This window comes from Camelus bactrianus, chromosome 26 (genome assembly GCF_048773025.1).
Source record: "Camelus bactrianus isolate YW-2024 breed Bactrian camel chromosome 26, ASM4877302v1, whole genome shotgun sequence".
Lineage (NCBI taxonomy): Eukaryota > Metazoa > Chordata > Mammalia > Artiodactyla > Camelidae > Camelus > Camelus bactrianus.
The window spans coordinates 10,328,659-10,345,426 of NC_133564.1; the positions used below are offsets into that span (position 1 = coordinate 10,328,659).

Consider the following 16,768-nt stretch of genomic DNA (forward strand, 5'->3'; position numbering starts at 1 on the left):
TCTGTCTTGGTTAAACAGGTTGTGTTAAGTTTTTGGTTTCCTGCCCCCAACCCGCCAGACTTTTTTGAGACAGCTGGAGCAGTGCTTTTTAGACCTTAATAACACGAATCACTGGGGGATCTTAGTAAAATGCAGATTCTGACTCGGGGCATCTGGGTCCCAAGCTCCTTCCTCTGCTCTCAGCTCCCAGGTGGTGTGCGGGCCGCTGGTCCCAGGACCATGTTGGGGGAGCCAGCGCCCAGCTGGCGCGTTTCAGGGCCGAGGTGGCCATGCTTCCAGACGATGTTAGTCACGCAGAACTGTCAGTGATGTGGTGCTATCCCGCCACGGGACTTAACATACTCCCTCTCAGCTCGTCAGTGCACCAGCCCTCGTGGAAACTGAGACTTGAACAGCTTTAATTAATTGCTCGCAGTCACAGTGCTTGAAAATGGTGGATTTTGACTTTGAATTCAGCTTTTCCTCGATTCAGAGCCCATCTGCTTTCTGGCATATCTACTTCCAGAGATAGCCTAGCGAAGATCTTTATCTTTTGCTCCCTTAAACTTGGATATATTCTTCCTGTGACTGCAACACCTCCTTGTGTGTTTTTAAAGGACTAATGGATAAGAGAGTGACTTGATGCAAACTTTGCCACTTAGCAGCTGGGTGACGCTAGGGCAGTAAGTGTCCAGTGAGCACTCAGTAAATATCAAGCACTGTTATCATTCAGCAAGCATTTGGGGCACCTCTCACTGGTCTTCATTCAGTTCATAACTTCTGTGCACCTTGAAAGCGTGATGCCAACTGAAAGAAGTCAGAAGGTCCCATCCTGCAGGATTCCTTTCATCCACTGCATCTGGAACGGGAAGGTCCGCAGAGAGCCGACTGCAGTGCCCAGCGGCGGGCGCAGAGGAGGGGTCGTCACTGCTTAGTGGGCTCTGGGTGTATTCCTGGGCTGATTCAGAAGTTTCGAAACTAGAAAGAGGAGGTGGTTGCACAACATTGCGGACAAGCTGAATGCCGCCAAGCTGCACCCTTTAAAATGCTTAATTGTGTATTATGTGCATTTCACCTCAATTTTAAAAAAACCACATGTGGAAAATTGCCTCATTGAGACAGACTACTGAATAGGTTTGTATTTTTTAAATGATGGAGTTGAGATGTGTTGGAAATACTTATTTTGGAACAAATATTGTTGCCTTTAGACTTTGGCAGTTCAAGTTGGGCTTTCTGGAAGACTAGACCTCCTCTGTTTTCTGGCTCCAAAGTGTTTGGGACATAAGCACCCTGTTATATTGTTATTAAAAATTATAATATTGGTAGCCCCCATTTTTTCCTCCTGAAGCTTAACCTAGAAATAACTTTATCACCACAATTATTTCATTAACTACACATAGATGGGTTCATAATATATAATGATGTATAATATTCTTTTCTGACAAAAAGGTAACTAACTAGCCTCTTGTCACAAAGCTATAGAGATGGATGTTGGTTTAACTTCGTCGCCTGGGGTCTGCAGCAAATTTTCTTAAGGTTTTGTTGCTTGAGAAAACCAATTACTCTCATAACTGCGGTAAAGAATCTATAAATTCCGATGAGAAAAATATTTATAATTTTATTTTTATAATTTTTCTAGCTTAAAATAGCAAAAAAAATTAATAATTGCCATTTTTGTTACTCTTGGATAGAAAAGAAGAAATCTGGAAATGCTGAGTCTGTGTTTCCACACCTCCACAGGGTCTTACGACCAAGTTTCTTTTTACCACAATTGGTCCAGGGAAAGAGGGTGAGACAGGGAGTAATGAAGTCAAGCCCAGTCTCTTTTCAGTGATTACAGTAGAGAAGACTGGATCCTTTTGAACTGTTTGAAATTAGTGAGATTCCCATGGGTTAAATCTGTGGTCCAAGTTTCTAACCATAAGATTTGAATTTTAATTACTCAGCTGATGTTTTATACAATATGAAGTCTTTTGTATGCAAAGAATATTGTTGACTTTTCCCACAAAGAACCCCCCCCCGCGACTTTTTTTCCCATTTAGCTGCTATGTTCTCGCATGTATCCTTGGTACCGAACTGCAGCTGAATTTAGTAGTTATATACGGTAGGTGGTATGCTCTGGAGACAGGTCCCAAAACAGTGGTTAGTCTGGCTATTTAAAACTTGGAATAATCAATATTACAATGACTGAGAGACATGGTGAATGTTAATTAGTGTTTTCAGCACAATCAGTGATACTCTCAAGTGAGTTAAACCAGCCTCCTGTTGCAATGTAATTATCAACATATCAACACTAGAAGCGGATCATTATCACCTGGGCTCATTCAGGTTTTCAAAGGCAACCTAAAAACTGTCTCACGGGTTGCCTTGTCTCTCATCCCAGCCTCCTCTCATCGCTTACATGGGAATAACTTGTTTTCCTGCTCTTTGACTTTTTTTTGGGAAGTCAAAAATTAAGGATACTAAAAACTAGTGCTTTTGCTTATTAAATACTCTGTGGATGATCACAATTTTTTAAGACTGCTGAAGAAAATTTCTTAGGCAATTAAGAAAATATTAAGAAACTAAGGTGAATGTTAAGGAAAATCAATTTGATTCATTCTGGTTTAGAAAGTGGCATTTATTGATCCTGAGCTATAGTTCTTTTGATCCCTCAGAATTTTCTAATTATTGTTTGAAGAATAGTGTTGAAGAATCTAATAAAAGCTTGTGAGAACTAGCTAGCATCAGTACTGAATAACAACAGACACTTTTTTTACTTAAAGAAATCTTGTGCTTTCCACAGATACATTAGTTTATATGCAGAACAGGTTGGGTCTATGCTATTATAATAAACCAAATTTATCTGCCTCACAAAATTGTCCAAGCAGCTTTAACACTCTCACTGCTCCTCTTCTACATTGTATCGGAAGTTCTAGCCAGTGCAATCAGGCAGGAAAAAAAATACGCATATAGACTGGAAAAGGAAGAAATTAAACTGTTCACATAAGATAATGATTGTCTACATAGAAAACATCAACAGGTCTACAGAAAAGCTCCTTCAACCAGTAGTAAGTTGAGTCCAGCAAGTTTAAGCATACAAGGTTAATATACAAAATTTAGTTGTATTTCTGTGTACTGGCAACAAACACCTGGCATTCTAATTTTTTTTTAATGTTGTTTATATTAGCAGCCCCAGAAGTTGAAATGTTTAACTTTAAATCTGACAGAATATTTGCAGGATGCTGAGAAGTTCAAAATTCTGAAGAAAAATTTAAAAGACCTAAATGAAAGGAGAGAGATACTATGTTCATGAAGTGGGACACTCCTAATTTTTAGGCTATCGGTTCTCCGCATTTTGATCTATACAGTCAGCTAAGTTCCAGTGAGAGGCCCAGCCAGATGTTTTCGGAGATAACTGACAGGCCAGTCCTAGTTGCAGAACGCTTTTGGAAGAGAAGAGGGAAGCTGGAGATCACACAATAGAGGAATCTAGGTGATGGGTAAATGGGAACTCTCTGTACTGTTTTGGCAATCCTTTTGTAAGCATAAAATTACCCCAAATAAAATGTTTTCAGAATCAAGTATAATTTATGAGGCCTCTAGTAGAAAACGGCAGTCCCTACCATGTTGTTCCCCAGTCTGGAGTCTCACTCCTAAAAATACCCGTCTGATATTTTATTTATATATTTCTAAATAAAATGCTTCTCCTGCCATTGTTGTTGGATTTTTCCCTTTTAGACATTGTCTGTAGGCTTCCTTCTATGGAAGATTAAAATACGACTATAGCTTTCACGACTCCATACACGTTCCCTCCTCATTTACCCAGTAAGATTCTGATTTTTGTTTAGCATATTGTATATGCATATAAACACGTGCACACTTAAACCTACACACGCTCGGGGGACCGAGTGGATGCTGCTTGAGTAGAGCCGTGTAAAGTACTACGATTCTATTTCATTTCCAGCAATTCTTGTTTGTTTTTCCTGAGCGAATCATTGACAGTTATTTTCATGGCTTAGTTTTCTGTGTATCCATCACTAACTCACTGCAGGAAATTCTAAAGGCATTGTAATTCCTCTCCAAAGCTACACACTGTATAATCTTCCAATCCCATTTATTTTTCTTGGAGACGCCCCACAAACCCCTGTGCTGTGATGCTCCCATGAGGCTGGCTCTCCCTGGGTCTACAGAGCAGCTGTGTTCCTGGGACTTCCCATCACTCGGATCCCAGGAGTCCCCTTTTTGTTTGTTTTGGTCTCTGTTTTCGTGCTAGAGGCTTTTATCAAATGGGTATAAAGTTATGTTTAATAGTGAAGACTGAAAAGCTGATTGAAATCCTGTCTGCCTGAGTGATGCACATAGATAATCTGACATGATGGAGGTGCTTGATTGAGGGAAGTCTGAGCATCAGTATCAGCATGTCGTTTTCCCCCTGGGCTGATCCGCGCCCACCAAATAGAAGGGGCCGTGTCCTGCCATGGGGTTCTGTGCTTGGGTCCTGGGGGAAGGGCGGCGCTGGAGAGGTTTTATCCAGTACGTCTCCCACTGCTCCCAGAGGAGCCCGTCTGGTTGCACTTTGGTCTTGTTGCAGGGGAGGGTGGGCAGGAGGGTGGGGTAGGAGCTTTCCCTACAGCCTGTTCTGCATTTTCAGAGGTTACTAGTAGCACCTGTTTGTCTGCCATGCTGGTAATCTGTGCAGGGAACTGGACACTTCCTACTGACTCCCTCTCTAGACACTTACGTTTAAGCTTTCCTTGCCCTTCTGAGTCAGTTACCATTTCTCCGTCTGCTTTGCAGCTTTCGGAATATCATCGTATTTTATCTGCCCTGGCCTCTCTCCCATTCCTCTTAGTTCTGTCATTTCAGCTGTGTATTGGGAGATGGTGAGGACGCACAGTGCTCATTTTGCTGTGTTCACCCCTAGTTGGCCTCATTCTCTTCCTTGTGTGTGATGCTGTCCTTGACTTGCATCTGATCCCAGCACCATTTTCTGGCTTGGGCTCACTGTAGCTACACCCCTCACCTTGTTCAAGGAGGATGGTTAGGTGGGTATAAAGTGAGAGAGAAACATTTGGGTTTTGCCTGGTCTGGAATTAGTTGTGTAGTCAGTCCTACATTAGGGAAAGTGGTCTCACTAGTTATCAGTCTCGTAATAAGGCAAGAAAATGGGCCCTATTTAAATTCATCGACAGGGTTCAAGTTTTATGGGTGACGGTTTTAAAATGTCAGAAGCATCATATTCACACTGGGTACTGAGATGACTCAGCCCTCATTTACGGGCTGTACACAAGGGATTTGGTCCTCTGTGTTCGTGCAGCGCCGTTCCTTGCTTTATACAGCTTCTCAGTTATCTTCTTCCTTGTCGTATATATTATGAGAAATATGTCGGGTTAACTTTATTTTTAAGTTCACTTACTGCTTTAACTGCTGTCTTGCAGAGTAGATTTTCCCTATTTTGAACACTCTACAAGGTAAAGATAAGTTTGGCTAATGAAAAAATTTACACTCTTTCTTCGATGATTCTGTCATAATCAAAGGAGTGTTTTCTGCTATCTCTGTACAGTGTTCATTCCTGGGATGCCTACGTAAATTAAATTTATTAACCCATTTACCAAAATGCTACTGTAGAAGCCTTACGGCTTCATTTTCATGACATTTTGAAAGGGACAAATTCAGAGAACACAAATTTTCTCCGAGAGATTGTTTGACTTCAGTTGACATTTTAATGCAGATTGCATTTGACCTCAGATGCCACAGGCACTTTTCAGCCTGGTTCCCTGGGCTCTCTCACGGCTACGCTGTGTTTCTCGCTGTTGCTGTTCTTTGGCATGCCTCGTGTCTGAAATGAACCTGATGTGGAAACGTCCCGCGTTTTATTTCCTGGGCTAACCATATGAGTTTGTAGGGAACTAGTGTGCCTCTGTAATTGATAATGTACATTGACTGATAAGAGTAAGGCAAACACTGTGTGACTTAAATGGGCTATTTTAACCACCCGTAAAGAGCCATAGACAAACATTTCAGCGTAGAGTTACCAGTTACCAATTTTCTAATACCTTCTTTCATTGAACTTAAGATAAATCTTTTTTTTTCTTTTCTGTTTTTGTAATGTCGGTTGGGCAGTAAAAACTAGGCAGAGATGAAAGCAGACTTTGATGACAGAATGCTCATGTACACACAGATCTAATTGAAGGTTGAACAGGGTCCCTGAGAACCCAACTCTCTGCTTTCTGTCTCTGTCTGATGGAGACAGATTTCTCGTGTTGTACTGCATTCTCATTATGTCATCTTGGGCCCAGCACCCATGGAGCTGTTGCTCCTGTCTTTCCTGGCTTGTCTCCTGATTCTCCTCCCCAACAGCTCTGCTATGCACGGATGCCCTGAGCACACAGGGACAAAAACAGGGTTATTGTCATTCTGTTGCTACCATCTGGAGCTGGCCAACCCTGTTCTCTTACCACTCCTTCCAGAGCTCCCTCCTCTGCAGCCCAGAGAAGAACCTCCTTTAACCCGTCTGGGCTCATGGTATTCTCCCTGAGCTGGAGCGCCCTCTCCCCTTCCGGCTGCCTCCCTCTTTGCCCGTTGAACTTCTACTCAGTTTAAAATGTCAGCCCCTGTGGACCCTTTCTTGGTCCTCCTCGCCTGAGTTAGTTTGCTTTCTCCCGTGGATTCACACAGCACCACTCTGGAGAAGCCAGCATCTGTGGTTTGCCATCATGTCCCTTCTAGGTTCAGGCGTGGGCTTCCAGGACCCAGCTTGGGATCTTACTCATGGTGGGCTCTCAGTAAGTTGTTCACAGGTGAACGGAGAGTGAGTAGAAAGAAATAGTTGTTGAGTAAGTAACTGCAGGTGTTGAAAGTAAGATCCAGGCCACTGCTGAGAATGATCAGATTCTCTATTCTGTTCTTGTCTTTATTCCACTATCATGCTCACTTTTTCTTAGAAACAAAAAATTGCTGTCTCATGTTGGATAAGTACTAGGTTTAATATATTAAAAAGGAAACATTTCAGACTGAAATCCCGTAGGTGGTTCTTAACTTTACAAACTACCAAAAAAAGAAGACCTAGACCTCATTCCTAGTAATTCAGCAAAAGCTCCTTAAGGTTTACGTAGCAACCCTAGAAAACAAGAGTACATTCACTGAATGTAGGAAAGGAAATTGCAGATGAAAAGGTAAGTGTGAGTTACATAATTCAGTTTGATTATTTTAGTTGTAAATTCTGGGAAGTAGAAGCATACAGATTTTTAGGGAGTTTCATCATATGGTAGAGATGACTGCAGAATCTCAAGTATTGTTGAGTTAAAAATGAAAACATTATTTTGATGATCTAAAAATGTGCAGGTTCTTATAATAATGATGATGATGAAAGCTTGTTTGTGAGACATTTTACTCTTCCAAAATGTAGTATTTATGCAGTCTGAAGAGTGATGGCATTCTGGTGTTCAATGCACACCTGCTTCAGATCAATGGTATAGTCAACTGCTGGGTTTTCCTTTGTTTGTTTTATTTTGGTTTTGCTGTGTCTTCAAACTGGTTTATTGTCCACTAAGAGCCTAATAAATCTATAAAACATTTTCTGCTTCTTATGTCACTTGTAGGTACTGTGGTCTTTGGAATTTGGCCATTGGATTTCCGAGGAACCGTTCGAACTGTCTAACTGCTTCCCTGCAGCTCCTGTAAGTCAAATGTTATTTTATGATGGTAAATACAGTCTGATATTCTCAGGAAGTTATTATTAGCATAGATACTGGCTTAAGTTTTTTATTAAATCAAGAGCAATTATGACCATAACTAAAAAGACATATTTGCAGCTCAACACGTTTTGTCTATGTATTTGTAAGAACAAATGTGAGAATGTGAGTCAAAAAGTTGTGAGGACTGTAGTCTCAAAAATCTTAACCATTAAAGTCCTCAGGATTGAGAAAAACAGAAATGAAAAAAGACTGGATTCTTGAGAAGGTAGTAGTATATCTTGCTTACTGCTTCAAAAATAACGCACTGACTGTTAACAGAGATAGAACTGATGGGTATAAAAATTGTGGCCTGCTAGCATTGTGACATGGCCTTTCTATTTTGATGTTCTATCTCTAAAACTCAACTTAACTTTACTGACTTTCAGGTATTTCGAATTCTTAATGGGAAATTTCCAGGTTCTAATTTTTTAAAGATTAAGAACTAGGTAATTTGGTTGGAAGCAGGATTGTGCAGAAGTTGGCTTTCATTTTTGAATGTTAACCGGTTTGTGACTTTTTATTCTTTCAAAAGATTAATACCGGATAGATAAATGGTGATTTTCAGTCTGTGACTGGTCTCTAGATTTTTTAATTGTTTGAGGATGCCACATGACTATCATGTAACTGGAAATTGAACTCTGCCCTCCAGTCACTGTGTTTGTTTAGTTGTTGGGTTGTTTTTGTATTCATTTTTGAGATGACTGTTTTGATTTGCTCTCAACTTTATAAATGTTATCTCAAGGAGAGAAAAAAATTCTTCTCAGCAAGACTCCAAAATACTGGGTGAGGAACTGAAGTGTAAAGTAAAAACAAAAATTCTCCCATTCTCTGTCATGAGAGAGTACATATAACTCTGACTGACATCCTGAGGTTTGCCTTTGAAATACGCTTTATCTCCCTACGTGGGCAAGTGTTACAAAGATGTCGTTGCCAGTTTTTCCTGTATTGTCATTTCCCCATCTCAGTATCTGTCCTGTGGTCATTGAGATATCTTGGAAACTTACTGTTTCTTTTGACGTGGTGATATTTCCTTATTATCTGATGCTTTTTAACTTGATACACAGCTGTGTGTACATTCAGCCTCCGTTAGGTGGGTAAGGCCTTCCTACCTGGGGTAAGACGAGCTGTCCTAAGACGGTGGTGCTTTGCTCATTGATGTGTGTGTACGGCGTGCCACGTGGCGGGGAAGCAGAGGGCCTGCCTCGTCCGGGGCCGTGATTGACTCAAAACAGGTAGCATCAGCCAAGTGTTCCAAAACTAAGGGGCGGGGGTTGGTATGGGAGTAGAATAAATTAGATAAGAAAAATGGAGTAAAGAAACAAAAATGTTGGTAGAACATTATAAGGTGAAGACAGGTACGTGGTAAATGCTGGCTGCAAATTTGTCTCTAAGCTTCCTGGCAGCTGACTCGAAAGCGAATATATAAGAAATTGTTTCCAAATTATGAAGCGCTGCACAAATGTTCATTAGTATTACTCGTGCTATGAAAACTTCAAACAGAGTAGAAACTCGAGCAGTTTCAGGTTTTGCAGTCCTGAGCTGAAATCCGTGCTGTCAAAATTTTCTGTAAACGTTTGAATATGCTGTAAATACCAGGTTTGGTGTTTGTACTCCAGGATACCTTTTTTTTTTTTTTAAGATTGATGATGATTTAAGTTAATCTTACTAATGCAAATTATTTTTTTCCTTAAATAAATTCAGGGCTGAATCTAACTGGACAAGTATAGCTTTGTTAATAAGTGTTTTAAGTGGAAGAGTTTTCTCAACCACAATCTGTTGTAGGCTACTTCCCTAAAATACATCGTGGTAGAAGAGAAAAAAGACTCCTGTATTAGAATAGTGGGTAAAAGATAGGAACGCCTCTTTGTTGTGAAATTAAATGTATAATTTTTTTTCCTTAAGAAAATCAAGATTTTCCTTGTCACGAGTCATAACCTGTTGTTTCAGAATCAAATGACAATGCTGTAAATATGATCATAAAAGTTAAATGTAGTCATCTCACCTAATAAGTTATATTTAATTACTAAAAATACCTTCATATTTAACAACAAGGCAGAAAAAAATAGTACAATCTTCATATATACTAAAAGGACATATTTCTGTTAATAATGTCAGAGATCCTGGAAGTTTTCACCATAGAAACTTGAAATATATATTTGAGCATTAACTTAAAACTAAGCTGACAACACATATGTAAATATGCTGTTTTCAAAATGAAAATTTAAAGCACATAAGAGGAGGACTAAAAATGCATTAACTATGTTTTTCCTTCTCCAAATATTAAACTGCTAATAACCACTTCTGACAAAAATCCCTGAATATATATATCTTTATGGCTTAGAGAATTTTTTCCTTCCTTTTAATTATGATAGCGATGCTGAATTCGGGACGTATGGATATTTACACAGTCAATAAACAGTGCTCAGAAGAATGCAGTTCCAAGGTTATCTCTACTACATGGCATAAGTGTTCTGTTTTCCAGTTATTTACTGATGAACTCACACATGACATTCTTGGTTGTGACAACAGAGTCTGTAAATTGTCAGTCTCATTCTCCAGCTTAAATTTATCTCCCCATGGGCTTTCTACCAGGGCACCATAGCAGACTGTTGCTTGTTTTGGGTTGTGCTTTGGTTCGCAAAGTGGTGCAGGTTTAAGTGACAAAGTTTCCGGGGCTCTAATTTGGAGCACATGGGTCCCCTCGGCCCTGGGAGCGTGCTGTCTGTCTGAGGAGGACGACGAGGCAGTAGGCAGCTGTGTCTTCTAGAGCTGTGGGAGTAAGTCTTTGAAAATAGGACAGCAGCCCGTCCCCCAGGTGCGTGCAGGCATTTAGAAGTCTGCTGGTCGGATCATCATGGCCGTGGCCTTGAGCGAGTAGCCCGACCCTTTCCAGTAGTACCACTTAATGCCGTTGAACTTATTTGTGTTCTGCCTCTGCGGGTAGTACATTCCGTTCAGGTTGGAGGGACCACACGCATCAAACCACCAGCCTGTGAAAGTAGAACACAGAAGGAATGAGGACCCAGGTAAGCCTAACCATCTTACCGTGGAGTTACAAGTACTGGCTAATCCGACGGCCGCATTCCGAGCATTTTAGGAAGGCACAGGTGGTCGTTCACGGGTGTAGAGTGCTGCGCGGCAGCCGAGGGCTGTGGGCCTCCACCTCTGCGCTGGCTGAACCGTGGTCCCCTGAGGGCACGTGTGCTTCCGGGCTTTCTCACTCCTCCTGTGCCGTCTGCAAGGGCCCATCATCCACAGATGTGAACAGGAGACCCACGGTGTGAATGGAAAAGCTAAAACCCCAAGAGCTGTTGGGTGGCTGTCACCGGGCAGGGGTTACCTTCCTGTTCCAGCAACATGGGATCAGACTGATTCAGGCTCCCCTCCTCCAACAAAGACATCCTTTTTGTTTAAAACGTAACCCTGAATTTTAAGTACTCAGTGGAGCTAGATACAAAGGAAATCTTTAAGTCCCAGACACAAAAAGGGAACTTAAAGCTCTAGTGGTGTGCCCACTAAGGGAAAGGGGGGCCCTGCATGGCACCAGGTGGGGGTTGTCCAGGACTAGGCTTGGGGTCTTAACTCCCTTCCCCAGAGGCCCTGGGTTTGTTAGGGGAAGGAATTGCCTTGATCTACGTGCATTAATCTGAGTAAATCTTTAAAACTTTGTGTTGGAAGGACACATACAGTATGACACCATTTATGTAAAAATTTAAAATAAGAGAAGAACACCTAATAACTACAGGGAAAGAGTCTCTCCATACCTAGGAAAGAAAGAAAGAATGTGAATGTTACCTCAGGGGCAGGCATTGCTAGGACATGTGTTATTTCTTTTAAAAGCATCTGATGCAATTACTATATTACAACATTTACACACTGGGTTGTGATCACCAGTTATTTCATCCGGGTGCCTTGGTGCTTTCCTGATGGTAACAGCTCCGTGACTCAAGTAGGTTTGGATCAGTGTTGATTTGATAAGACATTTGGGTGTGTGATTCACAGTCCTTCAAAATATCCACAGACAGATTTACAGGTCTGTCCATTCTGGAGCCTGTTTTCTGACTCAACTACGGAATTTACGGTCCATGCAGAGCTCCAGCTGATCATTAAGCTGGCCTGTCCGTGGTCCAGACCACGGGCTGGAATCTGACCTCCACAGTGGGGACCACTGCACTCTCTCTCGGGCTGCATTTCTTCTCCCCAGTCTCTTCCCACTCCACTCTCAGTCCTAAATCTTGATTTGCGTAAATAAAGATGTTTCCTTGGTTATTAATGCACTGATACTCTCCCGAGCCGCTCTTGACATTCGGGTGGCCTGGAAACCGCCGCCCTCCGAGTGGACAGCCCGCCGGTGTGGGAACGGCCTGCTCCCCCCACTCTGCCCCCTCCCCCTGGTTTTAAAAGGATTTCTAAAGCCTTTAAAAAGAATCATTATGGTAGAATGAGGGAGACAAGCAGCTTTTACACAGTCAGTGTCCTCTGGTTGAAATAATGACGAAGTAAGCAAGGCTAATGGGAAGACCTGTGTTACCAACGTGTGTTTATACATAAAATAGCTGATCTCAGGAGCCTGGTTCTCTTGGTATTATTTTGGAGACTTGAAAATTACTGGATGTCAAATTATCTCTTAAATGAATCTTTCCTTTTATCCGTAAGTGATTCTTTTCTTTTTCTTGTATGGCTATATACTTTTATTTGTTTTGGGAGTAGAATGGTAGGCTCACATGGTAGGTACATTTATAACTTGTAAACGATTCTTAACTGCGGTGTAAACGCGCGGTAAGCTTCGATCTCTGCTTGTTTACGCGGTATGTTATATTCATAAGACAAACTGACCACGGCTCTTCCCTCTGGTTTTCTGGGGTGAGTAAATGAATGAATTTTTGGTGACACAATTCATGGTCCCTACAAATTAAACTCTGCCAGTTTCCTGTTTGTCTCTACATTGCGTCTGCACTGTTGGCAGAATTTTTGTTGCTGATTTAAATCTTTTAGTGTTTTTAAAAACTAACTTGACAGCATTTGCCAGACTTTTTTCTTGTCTCAGTCACAATGAACGGGTTCTGGTTATTTCACTTTTGAACTTTTAGGAATTAGAGCAATAAATTTTCTAACAGTTGGTTCCTGGCACTGAACACTCACCTAGCCGTTGTGACAGTGACATCACATTTGCTTAGGGATATGCTTTCCTTTTTTTTTTTTTTAAAGAAGTGTGACATGAAAGGCAAAAGGCAGAAAGAGCCTCAAAATAAAGAACTTAATTTAAACTGGACAATCATTGATTTTTAACTTGATGCATAGAAAAGGGGGTTGGTTAATTTGTTTCTTTGCATTGTAAGTATTTGCTATATATTAATGAAACCCTTTAAAAAAACCTGAAAATTCCTTGTTTGCATAATAAATTATTAATTGGAAACATTTCTATAGGAATAACTCTGTATCACTGTTTTGGTTGCTATTTTGACTTTTTAACCTTTTTAATAAAGCAAAATGGAATTAAAGCATCGCTCCAAGATCTGATACTCAGCACAGACCCAGGGGAGCTTGCTGAATATCACATGGCCCCTCTCCCTGCCAGGGGTGGGTCCTGAAGAGACACAGTTGGCCTGCTGACAATTCTAGCTCAATGTCACGTTTGTGCGTAAAACTTCAGTCTGAAAAAGCGAAAAACAAATCTCCCTGTACTGAGCAAATGAGTCTTATTTATGAAATTTGGACGTTGTCACCAATCACAGGTTGAAGTCCAAACAGCCAGCCTTTCACGCTCTGAGGTCCTCCCTTGCCAACACAAATAGGAAGAGAGAAAAGTCAGCCCACCTCCTGTGAGCATCTGTGAACACTTGCAGATACATTTGTCGTTGTCCGCGTCCTTCGTGCTAAAATCGTTTCCTGGTTGGCTTATGCTGCTTATTTTGCCGGCTGTCCCCGTGAGTCCTTTAAGGTGAATCCTGTGAGCGAGCAAAGGGAAAAAAAAAAGGAAGCAAAACATTATTGGCTTGGGCAGTTGATTTACCAGAGTGGAAAGTTTTTTTTCACAGTGAAGAATTTCATTCTGCAGAGATGCCTTCTGTGCTGGTTAGTGCGCTAATGCACACTCCACTCCGACAGAATGTTTTTGCGCTGGTATAAACAGGAACCAACTTATCATCAAATCCTTAGGCAAAGAGGAATGTTTTCATGAAACCTTCAACGCATATCACTTGCACAAGCGTCGGCAGGAACTTTGGGGCCCTATAATTTATTTTCCTGCTGCTTTCAGATAAACAGAAGAGGGGAAAATACATGGCAAGAGGGGTCCTCTTTCCAAGTCCCCAGGCGTCATTCATGTAGAAACAAGAGCCTGAGGTGACTGGTGGGGTGGAGAGGGCAGCAGACAAGGAATGGCCGCTGGATTTGGCGTAGAAATCTAGTTAACTATGTGGAAAACAAATCCTCATGGCTGCTCTGCCTCCTTTCTGACCAGGATTGTAATAAACCTGCCAGACTCCGAGAAAAGAATGTCACATGAAGTTAGGCCAGACTCTGAATAATATAATAGTGGCCATGCTCTGAGGAGCCTGCAGAAATCTGGCTTGCACCGGTGACGCGCGTGCCGAGGAGGAGGGAGGGGGAAGGGGCAGGTCCCTGAGCCCCGTGCCAGGGAAGCCCCCTTCAGACAGAGCAGGGTGCTGGGGGGCCACGTGCAGTATGGGAGCCCGGGGCGTGGAGCCTCCCCTCCTGGCGATAGCAGCGTCGGGGGGAGAAGTGTGCTGTAAGCCCCACGCACACTGCTCCTCTTGGTAACACCTGCTCGGGTTTGCTAACTACTATTGTGGAAGGAGTGTAACTTCCTAGAATTCATGTTGGAACAGAGAGTGGAGACTGAGGGAAGGCTCACCAGGGGACTAGCTCTAACCAGGCTGTGCCCGGCGAGTGCTCTGAACGCCCAGACTGACCCCAACAGGCAGGTGTTACCCCTGTTTTTACTTTTAAAATCACTGAGGGTCGGAGGTAGAAACTTGCCCCAAGTCACAACTTGTACGTGGTGGAGCTGGCGTTTGCACCGGAGGCGGCTGACCCCCATGTTCTGGTCCCACCCTGGTGCACACCGTAACAGGGAAGCTGGGTCATTGAGGAGGTAGCTGTGGAAGGTGAGAGGGCAGCACATCAAACGAGTTCCATGAAGTGTTGGTCATGAGTAACTTTTGTGTTAACGACTCGTTTAAGATTGTAATGTTGTAGCTCTGGAAACCACATCATAAAGCATTGACTGAGTTTCTGAATTGCAAGGTTATGCTCATTTTCAAAAGTGACCCTTGGTCCCGGCACAGCCTCAGTATACCTGCTGCGAAGCGTTTGTGAAAGTTCTGTTCTTCATTTGGATTTTGAAACACTTGAATTTCCATCCAGGCCCTTCTCATTAACCATAGATTGAACTGAGATAAACCACTCCCCTTTTAACTCTCCTGTCTCCTCTGAACAATCTCAGTTCTAGTGGAACTCATTAAATTTCCCCAAAGCAAAATAAGGGAGAATACTATTTTTTTTTATGAGTCTCTACTAGAAAGGTTGTATCTTTTAAGACACTTCTATTTGTATGGCCCATTGGTTTAAAGTTGCCTTCTTTTAAAGTTTGATTATGAAGAACGGTCACGTTCTTGAAATAGCGTTATATTGGCATCTGTTGCTTCTGTATCACAGCCGAGTAAAGGGAGAGGTAGTGGCCGCATTTAATAATTAAACCTCAGTGTTTGTATAGAACTGCCAGAATGTTTGTGAAAAGTGACCAATTCTTAATGTTTCATATACAAATAGCTTTCAGTTTTAGTAAAAAGAATCATATTCTACTGATGTATTTATCCATTCTTATAACATGTATCTTTCAGTTTTCCAGCATTTGGGGAAAACTTTTTTTAGAAAAAACAACTTAGTCACTACATACAATTGGCATTATGAAACCTCTGTAGCTGTTTTAAGTTTTAGTCACATTGCAGTTTTCTTATCACATTGACATGTTTTATTAGGATAATAATTTTTTTAGTGTAATATCTGTCCTATACTGCCAAGTAAATTAAACTGAGCTTTAAACAAATGTGTTCTTTTAAAAATAGCATATCTAAAAGTTGACTGCATTTCTAAGGGAAATATCTGTTGAGAACCGTCACATTTTAAAATATTTTTATAATGTCAGCATACGAGGGTAATGACCCATTTTGTAAAATCTTCTTATATAAACAGTCTAATCCCTAATTTTTGTGTTTCTTTTCTCTTTTTTCTTTTTTTTTTTTTCCTTTTTTAAAAATTCCTCTCTTGTAGATTCCTAACTGTTGCCAGTTGAAAAAATATTTAGCTTGGAGGTAAAACAGTGACCAACCACTCATGTCTGAAAATTCAGTGAAGTTTTGATCTCTTTGGAGTCAATCTGGGGCTGCAGTGAGGCCCAAACACCTGTCTGTTCATTCATCTCAGTCAGTATCTCCCGGAGAGCCCTGCTCTTTCTGAGATGATGGGCTGTGTTTCCCTGCCTTCTTAGAAGTTGTGTCAGTGTTTGCCGTACATTATCTGTTTTCAAAATGTGTTTCTGAATTTTGGCCCACTGTTCATAAAGCAGGACCCTGGACACCAGACAGTTCTCAGGTAGCGGTTCAGCAAGCTGGCTTTCAGCCCATTTCCCATTCTGTCCATCACGAGCCACTCCTAGGAAACCAGCTCAAGGACTTCGAAATCATGGTTTTTCCCCAAACGACTCAGCTCTTGGATTTGCTCCTGAGCAGAGGGTCTGAGCTGGGCATTAGTGAGATTTAGATGAGACTGTAGGCCATTGACGCCTGTCTCCTGTGATGTTCTATTGAACTTCACCATTAATGTCTGACCTTGGAGAGGGTGTTTCAGAATGTGTGCTCCATGACCACCAGAATCACTGATTGCTCTCTAGACTCCCCTGGGGCCATGCTGGCGAGTGAACCGTTGTGTTGTGCCTTCTCAGACCAATTCCTGCGTTGCCATCTGGCACTGCAGCTCCCTTCTCTGCCCCGCCGATAACATGCTTTTCTGAGCATCTCTCCGCGTAACAGTGCAGACGTACGAGCCTT

General features: G+C 41.8%; 2 protein-coding genes across 7 annotated transcripts in view; one reads left to right on the forward strand and one right to left on the reverse strand.

Annotated features, from left to right (window-relative positions):
• MCPH1 (microcephalin 1) overlaps positions 1–16,768 on the forward strand; it is a 188,071-nt gene that overhangs the window by 67,695 nt on the left and 103,608 nt on the right. For 4 of the 5 annotated variants that reach the window (XM_074353774.1, XM_074353777.1, XM_074353775.1 and 1 more), the window contains one exon: positions 7,563–7,640. In XM_074353774.1, the coding sequence (XP_074209875.1) occupies positions 7,563–7,640 (78 nt within the window). Of the gene's footprint in view, positions 1–7,562; positions 7,641–13,432; positions 13,508–16,768 lie in introns of those variants that run through there. The other variant, XM_074353776.1, reaches the window with a different exon arrangement.
• Positions 9,691–16,768, reverse strand: part of ANGPT2 (angiopoietin 2) — a 51,228-nt gene continuing 44,150 nt past the window's right edge. For both annotated transcript variants that reach the window (XM_010953342.3, XM_045515536.2), the window contains exons 8-9: positions 13,515–13,645; positions 9,691–10,687 (exon numbers count right to left, since the gene is read on the reverse strand). In XM_010953342.3, the coding sequence (XP_010951644.2) occupies positions 10,527–10,687; positions 13,515–13,645 (292 nt within the window). In that variant the 3' untranslated portion in view covers positions 9,691–10,526. The remainder of the gene's footprint in view (positions 10,688–13,514; positions 13,646–16,768) is intronic.